General features: G+C 39.6%; 1 protein-coding gene across 3 annotated transcripts in view; it reads right to left on the bottom strand.

Moving 5' to 3' along the window:
* Window positions 1-8,329: 8,329 nt before the first annotated feature.
* FBXO25 (F-box protein 25) overlaps window positions 8,330-10,665 on the bottom strand; it is a 28,055-nt gene continuing 25,719 nt past the window's right edge. For all 3 annotated transcript variants that reach the window (XM_005429353.2, XM_031063932.1, XM_005429356.2), the window contains one exon: window positions 8,330-9,572. In XM_005429353.2, the coding sequence (XP_005429410.1) occupies window positions 9,483-9,572 (90 nt within the window). In that variant the 3' untranslated portion in view covers window positions 8,330-9,482. The remainder of the gene's footprint in view (window positions 9,573-10,665) is intronic.

Genomic DNA, 10,665 nt, shown 5'->3' with positions numbered 1-10,665 from the left:
GCAAAATGGTTTTGGTAGTTTGGGTTTTTTTCCTAATATTGATAGGATGCTAAAAGACATTGTTCTGAGGTTTACCAAAAAGAATGGTGATGTTTTGTGCTACAAAACAGAATCTTAAAACTGGCAAAAATACTTGTAAAATTTGCATTAGATATTAAAAAGTATTCACAGGGGAGAAAAGGTTAGCATTTATATTGCATTGTTTAGTCTGTGAGTAAACTCTATTTTTGCCTTGGGCAAATATGTATGCAGAGGTTAATTATAGGAAAGAATTAGTGTTCTTGGGTATAGTATGCTGCATTTTATAGTTTATGGAATGTCCTCTAAGGCATGAGCTAGTATTTAATTTGGTTGTTGGTGCTGATCTGAAAGAACAGAAAAAGATCTGTTAGCAGCCCTTAATATTCTCAAAGATGGACTGAGAACTTTTAATTTCACTCCTGATGAAACTATTTATACTGTGACTAGTAAGGGTTTTGCCTTGCACATTATACTGTCAAGTGCCTGTTTCTCACCTTGATGATGTGTTTGATGCACAGCTTAACTGCAACCTTTTTCAATTTATTTTTAGATGTATGATAAAGAATATGCTCACAAATATGAAGCCTACTATAAAACAAAACTGGGTAATTGAGATGTGTAAAATTCCAGTTTCACTCCTAGTGATGAAAGTTTTGGTGTGCTTTTTAAGTGATATTTCCTCAGAAATAACCATTTTAAAGATCAACATAATTAAATTTAATATAATTTATTGTTATGCTTTAATAATGTATTTGTCTGTTGAGAACTCACTGGTGTGAGCTTTCCTTCTCTCATGTTTATAAATGTGTCTGAATTTTCAGAATGGGGTCCTTTCATCTTTTACCTTTGTTAGATGCTTAACTACATTTAATGTTATGAGCTTAAGCTATACACAGCTCCATATGTGGAATAAGTGTAGAATATATCCCTTAATATTTGTTTTGAAATTGCATTTCAATCTATGTGAAATGCTTTAGAAGAAGGTAGCATTAAGATGGTATGATAAGATTGCACAAAATAAAATATAGTTTATATTGCTTTCTCGTAGCCAATCTGCATGATTGTTGGCGTGGTTTTGATGGGAATTAAAAGCTTTGTGTGGCTGTTACTAGTCACTTAGCTCTGAGCAAAGTCCTTTCTGAGTATTTTTATTTATTAGCATCATTTGCAAAAAGAAAAGTAGTATTTTCCATATGAATAAAGATTTAGTTTGAACTGAAATGCCTTATTCTTTGACTATTTTTTTCCAGTTGAATTTGTCATGTGAATATGTTTACATTTGCTTGAACAGGTTTGGCCAGCACAATATAAGAAAGATAATTAAACTATTAGAGAGCATCCAAAGGAGGGCAACAAAGATGGAGAAAGGCCTTGAGGAGTGGCTGAGGGCTCTTGGTCTGTTCAGTGTGGAGGAGACTGAGGGGGAGCCCTCACTGCAATTACAGCTGCCTGTGAGGGGAAGAGGAGGGACAGACTCTGATCTCTTCTCTGTGGTGCCCAGTGACAGCACCCAAGGGAATGGCCTGAAGTTGTGTCAGGGGAGGTTTAGGTTGGATATCAGGAAAAGGTTCTTTATCCAGAGGGTGTTTGGGCACTGGAACAGGCTCCCCAGGGAAGCAGTCACAGCACCAAGCCTGAGAGAGCTCAAGATGGGTTTGGACACTGCCCTTGGACACATGCTGTGACTCTTGGGGATGGTGCTGTGCAGGGACAGGTGTTGGACTCAGATCCTTGTGGGTCCCTTCCAACTCAGCTGATTCTGTGATTCTATGATGTTACTTTCACCATTGTAGAGTATGGCCAAGGAAATGATAGCAATGTTTGTCCAAACTCTGTGAATCTCAGAACTTGCAGCATCCTAGATTCAAGGCATCAAACTAAAAATATTTTGGTATTTTTAGTTTAAAATATTGTGGGTTTTGTTGGTTTTTGGTTTTGTTTTTTTTTTAACTTATTGGCTGTTGTGAAAGCTTGGGCAGAGCAGTATTCTTTCCCTGAAGATTTCCCAGCTACGTGCAGAGTGGAGGACCTGAAGTGCTTTTGCCCACGCTGGCCCCCAACAAGGTGACACCTGCACGGCCTGGCCTGTGACACGTGAGGAGCGGCCACTGCTTCCAGTGGAGCAGCTGCAGAAGGAAGTTTATTGTCAGTCTCCCATTCTTCTACTCCAGTCTGCTGGCATTGTGGTTGTATACATAGACTGAGCAGGGAACATTTAGGCAAAATGTTTCTTGCCATGATGTATGGAGTAACTAAACCAGAAAATCTCATTCATACAAGTTGTATTCTTAGTGGGGTGAAAAAAGACTGCATTGACACACCTCTGACTAGACACAGGTGGGGCAGGTGCACAGCTAGGCAGGTGGAAGGAAGTGGAAGGACCTGCATTTCCAGAGCTGAGCAGACAAGAACTCTGTCAAATTTTGAGCATAGATGTTCCTATAGCCTGGCATCTGTCTGAATTTCTGAAACTTATCAAAATGCTTGTTAGTGTATGACAAACCTGTAGGTTGTGTGCAATCTGAAAGCATGAATGTGCATGTTATGTAGCTGTTTCATGCATATCCAAACTGTTTGTGCTAATTTGCAGGGGTTTGTTTGATCCTTTCCTCTGAGTGCCTGCTACTTGGTTTCTGATGTGTCTGGGAAATAAAATCAGTACTGTGAAGAGGAAAAGTAATTTCCTAGAAAGCTTATCACCAGCAACAGTTGGCAAAGGTGTGTATCATTAGATACTGTCAGTCTCAAAAATTTCTTGTAGCATGACTGATATGTGCCATATAAGACAGGGAATCAACCATACAGGCAAAAAAGCCAGTTTAGGAATCAAAAGGAGAGAATTACATTTAAGTGCCATCATTGTGGAGCCTTCCTGTTCTGAGGAGGCTGTAATGCTACACATCATAGCAGAAAGTAGTGCTGCTTCTGTAGTTATAAAAAAATAAAGAGTATAAAAACAATAAAAATACGAATATAAATAATAGGAATTTGTATTAAATATATAATAGTAAACAAGGTATAGGGAGATAATGGTTTTTCACATGGTATCTACTGACTGTTATCACTGGTAATGAAAAAAGAAATACCTACTCTGCACTTGGGAAGAAATTTTTCCTATTCTGAGTCCAGCAATTACTAAAAGATGCAAGAAAGTGAGGATATTCTTTTCAAGGCCATAACAATCTGGTAAAAGCTTGGCTGGCATTAAAGTTTTTATGCTCTTGAGACCCAAATAACACTACTAGAAGCTTTATGACACATTTTGAACTGTGAGTTTGCTATTGGAAAAGAAAAAGGATTATTCTTTGCATAGAAAAGTGCACAGCTGTGTTTTCTGAGATTGGTTTGTCCACTTCTGAAAGTAATTATGTGATATTTTGCTTTCTAGTTGCTCCAGCCCCTTGTACTGAGGAGACTGAACAGTTGAGTTTAAGTAATTTTTCAGACAATTGGCTGGTTTCGTTATTTGAGATTGTACAGTAAAATATGTCAGATTTGATATAGAAATATTCCTATAAATTAGCAATGTCTTTTAGCCTTTTTTGTCTTGTACCTTTTATCTTGAAACCCCCAAATGCTGTGGTCTTGACCATGTTGCTTGTCCAGGAGTCTTGGATTCCCTACAAGGTTACACTGCCAAATTCCTCTGGTATTTGAGGGACGGAGGAAACACTGGTTTGTGCTAGAGAAAGGATGGGAGGCAAATGTATCCTGACGCCAAGTACTGCACTTGGCATATTATTCTTTTTCTGCTAAAGTTTTCTAATATGCAAGATGGTAAATATTAATTTTGATTGGTTTTATTTTTGTACTTGTCTGTTAGCTTTTTAGGAGGGGTGTCACGGACACAAAGACATCCTGATTGCATGAAGACCAACTCTTTTGGTGTTTCTCTCATGACCAATACACCCCTTTTAGGCTGAAATGCCTTCAGTTTAGGTAGTGCCTGTAAACAGTTTATCTTCTGAACATTTGGACAGAAACTTGGCAACCAACATTTGATAGGACAAAAAAGGAAAACAAGCATCACTTCCCATTAGGAAGTAAACCATTGTTTGATGGGATGAAGCACAAGATTCCCAGAAGTCATACTACAGACAGAGTAAATCTGTACATAGGGTTATTTTAGACACTTAATGAAAAAGATATATGCTCTTTTTTTTGGTTTTATAAACTAACCCTGAAGTGCAGTAACCCATCTGCACAGCATGGCTGCCTCTGTGCTCCCTGCCTGACAGCAGCTGTGACCTGAGCAAACCATCGCGGCCAGGGTGAGCAGCAGCTCAGGCCACGGTGCAAGCTCTGAGCTCCTGAGCTGTGCACTGAGGACTGGATGCACTGGGCACAGGGGGAGGGTCTGCAGGACTAGGGAAGGAGCTGATCTTCTGGCACTGAGCAATGAAGCACACTATAAAGAGAAGCAAGAAGTCCAGAACATCTGGGAATGTTCCTACAGCTGCTAGTACCAATATTTATTATTAGGCCAGGGTTTTGGTCTTAGAGAATCAGAACTAACACAGGTCTAGTCTTTTTTCCTGGTGTTTTTTCATGGTGTTCCAGTTCAAGACCAGGGCTTTTGGCTTTTGATGGGCAACTCAAGAAACCATCCCCTGTGCACAGGTACAAACAGCAAGTTCTGTTTGTTTGTAGCAGCAAACACTTCTCCAGATCTATTCCATACTACTATGCCTATAAATTAGACTTAGTTGATGAAAAATGTAGAAGGTGAGTTCAGGCAGCAGAAGAAACATTGGATCAGCAGAAGGCCTATGGGCAGCTTGCAGCAAGAGCTGAAGGGGTGGTAGGATTAACCTACAGCAGGGAGGGGGCTGAACTAGGCCATGGAGCAGCACCCATCCTGGTTAGGGGTGCTCTCACTTCTGGTCAGGCTGCAGTGTAAGAGCAGGGGAAGGGCACAGAGGGCACAGGAGCAGGCTGTGTACTGGAGAGCTCTGTAAGGAACAATAGCAGAGGTGCAGCCTGGGACACACAACTGCAGGAGCTGCTGTATCATGGTCAAGCATATCTGGTTCTAGTGAAAATGCTGCCAAAGTATTGCTTTTAGAAATTCACCAAGTTCTAATGGGATACCAGTGAGTACTGAAGGGGAGTGCAGATTTGCAGCTTTAAAAGTTTCCAATAGGAATAGGGCTAAAAATGATGGCTGTGCCTGAAAGAATAATGGGGACCAAAACATTGGGAAGAGGTGCTCTCAGCATGCAGAACTTTGTTCTATAGCTGAGCATTATGTGGGAATGATAACTGACCTCAGCAAACAAATTATCCTTCCATTATTGTTTTGCTATAAATACTACAGGAAAATAGCATTCAAGTAGGAAGAGCATATACAAATCAAGTAACTAAATTTTAGAATTTAGTGGCAGCTGTCAATGTAGACCTTGAAAATTGTTAGAAAAACTTTCAGCTGAAGGCACAATGACTATAAAGTGCAACAGATATAAAACTGAAGATGTTTTATTCATATTTGTAGGAGAATGTACACATAAACCTGCAGGAAATAAGCATTACCAGCATGCCTGACAGGTAGAGGGACAGGTCTGTGTGTGGCACAGAGGATGGTCCATGGGAATTGAAAGAAAGAAACCCAACCTTATCTGTCCTGATCCACTTATCTGTCATGTCTTTCAATAGAGACATTTTAAGCATTAAAGGTAACCCTCATCCTACTGAACTTTGTAGGAATTTTTGCTGGGAATTATGTTCCAGTGTCTTTGAGGGTTTAGACATGAGCCTTGCAGATGAAAGTATAAAACACTGCAAGCAAATAGCATAATTAGCTAATTTCTATATTCTGAACTCTAATTTAACAACTGTCTCCAGACCTTTGATACTGATTTATTTAATGCAGGTACCTATCTGCCAATTCAAGCAACTTTAGTTGGATATTAAGGGTCTAGCCTCCGTCTAAGTTCTTTGCCACTGATAGAGCTGTAAATATGCTAATTTGTCCACCATTAAATCCAAAACATTGTGCTACTGTTCCCCATCCTACCCTCTCCTTCCTGCTAGCCCTCAGTGCTTCCGCCTTCTAGACTGCAAAAGGCCACTGGTCTTTTAATGCTAGTCCTAGTAGAGGCCTCTTGGTTTGAGCTTGGTGTTTTCCTGAAGTTCAGCTTCTTCCTTCTCCTAAAGCAACTTAATGTAACCCTTTAGGGATGGGGAGCAGGGGGAAAGAAAGAGCAAGGCCCCACTCCTCTGTTTTCTCCAGGCAAGAGCCTCAGTCCTGTCTGACTCCACAGAAAAAGGCTCACACAGTGCTCTTAGAGAAGGGTCCATGGCAGAATGTCTTTTCCCAGAAACAGGTGAACAAAACTGTTGGGAGAGAACGTAATAAAAAAGGCAAGGAGTCTCTCAGAGACAGGTGTGGGAGGCAGTGACTGGGGAGTGGGAAGGGAGACCTTCTTTTTCAAAATTGTAATTTCAAGCTCCTTTTGGACTCTGGCAGTGAATATCCTGATTGCTTTTGAACTGCTATTCTCAGGACTAGAAATCACTAAAAGCCAAATCACCCAGGATTGGGAAGTGATCATGGAGGGGCCACAGTTAAAACATGATTTCCTACCACTGCCACTGCAAAATCTGTCCATAAAGAGATCCAGGTTTGGGGACAAAAGTTGCCCCCAAAGAAAAAGAAACCTCTGCTTTAGAGATTTAGAATACATTACAAGGAACCCTTTCTGCTGAAGAGGAGAGTCCCTGCCCTTCCTCCTAGGACAGGAGGCCACAGAGCAGAGGTTTCACATTAAGGCATAACCCTTCTCATGGTTACAGTGCTTTAGGTTACACAAGAGAGTGCTGGAGTAAAGGAAGATAAATTCAGGCTGTCAAAATATGTTCTGTGCTTCAGGTGAGGTATTAAAGATTGCTATCCTAAAGGTGAAATCCTTTCCCCATTCTTTATGTACTTTAAATTAAAAAACTCAACAGACCAACACAAAAACTCAACCACCACCAACCCTATTACAAAATCACTGCCTTAGCTTTTTTGCTTAAGTAACACAACTGAAAGTTACCTTCTTATGCATGCAGTGACCTTACATCACATAGCCACTCCTAATCAAGCTCTTATTTGCCTTAAGTCTAAGCAATGCATTCACTATTTAACAAATTTGTGGAACTGTTCCCAAAACTCAGTTTTGTCAGTGTTGAAAGCTTGTATCACTGCTTATGACAATGTGATTCCAGGCTCAGTGTTTAAGATTTCTTAAATAAAGAGTCTTGAACTGAAATGCTTCTCAGCACATCTATGCACATCTCTTATCCAGAAGAAATGTTTAAAATGCCACTTTACTGCCTTTGGGGCCTTGGGGTCCTCGTGGGCACCCAGTTCAACATGAAAATTATTACAGATACTGATTTTTTCCAAACCTGTCTTAAAATGGCTTATAAGACCTTAAAGTAATTTCTCTCTCTCCTCAATTCAGTGGCTAGGAGAGAGGTTTCCTCTCAGCTTTCTTAATACCTTTCCCCAGCTGTCACCTTATTTGTCTTTTGAGTGCCGGGCATCTCTCAGGTCACAGTGTAAGAGCTTTGCCCTCTGTCTGCAGGAGAGGTGGCTCTGCACAGTCCCTCAGCACAAGGGGGAAGAGCTCACAGCAGCATCAAACCAAATGCTGGCTTTAAAAGCTTTCCTTCAAGCTCTCAGAGAAAGCATCCATTTATTTACAGGGAGTTTTATGCAGGGTAGCAAAAGTAAGCATGATAAAGGAATGATTAGTGGATGTTAGCCAGCACCAGCCACTGTCAGGGTTACTGAGGTCACAGAGACAGGAAAGCATCTGAGCTCTTACAGGAATTAAATAAATGGGGTACAAATTGTTGTTAAAGAAGGGCTGCTAGGTCCTTAACAAATGCAGTGCTTGGCTGGGAAAGCAAGGCTTGCAGCAATGCTCTGAATGAACAGGAATAAGAATGGAGGTCCTTGGATCCACACCTGATCATCACTTTCACCACAGCCAACACCTGCATGAAAAGAAAGAAAAAAAAATCCACAAAACCCTGTATTGAAAAATCCACAAAAATCAGCAATTCATTTCAATCACAGCGATTGAATGAACATAAAACTATTGCTTAAGGACATATATATTCTCCTCTTCTTGTGCAGCCTATTAACAGCCCAGCTCTGCTATTACAAAAAGGGCTAACACAACAAACTACTGTAAAGCAATAGCACTAGGACTGCTTGTATGCCTCTCATTCCATTACCAATTACTACAGACAACGGGTTACAGAAAGATCTTACACAATTCAAATGGATTCATCTCTATGCACCAGAGGCTTCTAGGAATAACAGATAAAAACATGATTTATTACACTGTACAAAACTGGATTCAGAACAAGCAAGTGCAGAATGTGGTACATGATTTATTTTTTCTGTACATTACATATTGTTAAATTTCATTGACAAATCCAAAACTTTCACAATTTTTCCTTCACCTGCTTAAGCCAAGCAATTTATTTTGTTCTACAGGATAGAAAAAAATAGCTTCCTGGAGAACTTATCATCTGATTAACTTGGCAGAAGGTGCTCCAGCTCAGACTGACTTTCAGTGTTTCCCATAGCTTGTCAGGTTAGAACCTCAGTTAGGAGCATAGTGTTCTGCCACTGTACCAGTCTAGGAACAAGCAACTTCATCCTCATTAAATTTCAATAATGTCTTCTTCTTAGAAGATGAAATTAATACAGTTGCACTTGTAGACATTCCAAACAGTATAAATGAAGGCTGCAGCTACCATCAGAAAGATTTCCAGTAGCCCCAGATTGGTCTCATGAGTTCTGCAAGATGCGCTAAGACAGGTTAAATGTTTAATAAAGTCCTTAAGAAAAATAAATATTTTTGCATAATGTATGTACAAAAATTGGTTGATTTCCTTCATTCATATAGGTTCAACAGCAGATATAACCACAGTTATATTTTACTCACTAACTCCTAAAAATGAATGCCACCTTTGTAATGATGCAGTAAGAGCCTAAGAGAATATTGGCCTATTCTTTATAATAGTGCAAATTATATGGAGGTGTTTTGAAAACCATGGCTTATAGAAAGAAGGATTAACAAAAAACCCCCTGCTTTGGTCCCTGCAAGAGTAGTTTAATTCTTCCATGAAATTTTCAAAACTCCCCTACATAATTTTAACCAACTATTAAGGCGTCAAAAGCATAGATTTAAAGTTGAGATTAAAGTGGTCTTTCTTGGACTTGAAAAAAAGTCCACTGGAGATTTCCTGACAACGAAATTTTCTTAATGTTTCTCCTTTCCTCCTTGCTATTCTGCACAAAAGCAATATGCCAAATGAACCTCTCTGATAATCTCCCCCATATATTTATTTAAACTACAATAAAACATTACACTTAAATATATTGCACAAAAAGCATAACATATCCTGCCCGACTCTTCACAAAAATGGCCACAAACACAGGAGAACAGCTACTGAATATCTCAAAATTTGAAGAGATCAATAAAATGCTGAGGAGATACTGGCATGAGACAGGTGTTTGGATCACTGGCTGTGCAGGGGTGTCCTGTATCCTGAAAAAAAGAAGGAGAAAAACAACTAAGTTCTCTTTCCATATTCCGTCTCCCTTCACCCCCAATTTAGGAAAAAAAAACTCCAACAAAACGCTTAAAAAAAAAAACCAAACAAACAAACAAAAAAAAAACCCACCAAAAAAAAAAACCAAAAAACAAAAAAACCCCACAATTCTCTCCTACCAGAACCTGAGCTGGAGCCCTTGAAAAAGTATCATCTTTTCAATGAGCATAACAAAAAGGCAAAAGGCACCAGCCTTACTGAGCCTAAATTATCTATTTAATCAAAACACGAAGTCATCTATTACTCTTGGGGTAAATGAGTCTCTTGCTTTGAAAATGATGGGCAGCAGGTATTTCCTCAAAAAACCTGAACAGTCTGTTTGAAATCCCAGTCTTAAAAGCTTTCCTACCTTGCTGCATTTTCCCCCTAATCCTTCTTTGGTCTTTCATGCCCACCTTTTCCCCAAGTGAAATGAAAGCACTGCCTTAAAACTGAAGTTGGCACCTAGGCAAGGTAGGAATAGAGAAGTAAGACAGGGTGGAAAGGTTTTGTCATTACAAATTCACTAAGCCTGCAGTGCTTTCTTTCCTCTTGCAGAAATTTGACCTCAGCAGACCTGTCTGATTATTTAAGATTCAAATTCTTCTTTGAATAAAAAGTTGTAGTTTGCATCTTATTAAAAGCGCCTAAATGAGGGAAATGCAGAGGTGTAATGAGAAGAAGTTCCCAGACAGTTCAATGGAGAAGTTAAAAAAACTTATCAGTGTTGTTGTAAGGCTCAGAAGTGTCCTCACCAGGCTTTAAGGAGTTTCTGTCTCTTTTCCACCAATGTTGGTGAATGCACCATATGAGGCAAGAAAACTAGACAAATACATGACAAATAGATCACAGACTACCATGGTCCTCATTGCTTTTGTTCCCATAGGGAATGAAATTACATGCCATTCTGTTAATAGAAGGAAAGAGTCTCTAAGTGATTATTTTTCTCACTGCCACATTGCCACCCAAAGTCTTTGCAGCACCAAAGTGCACCAGGTGAAATACATTCTAAATACTGCTCTGCTTTTCCAGTGACAATTGTTACTCAAT

The sequence above is a fragment of the Geospiza fortis genome, unplaced genomic scaffold, assembly GCF_000277835.1.
Source record: "Geospiza fortis unplaced genomic scaffold, GeoFor_1.0 scaffold356, whole genome shotgun sequence".
NCBI classification, from domain to species: Eukaryota; Metazoa; Chordata; class Aves; order Passeriformes; family Thraupidae; genus Geospiza; species Geospiza fortis.
The sequence above is the reverse complement of the archived record's forward strand: the minus strand, read 5'-3'. Positions and strand labels throughout refer to the sequence as shown.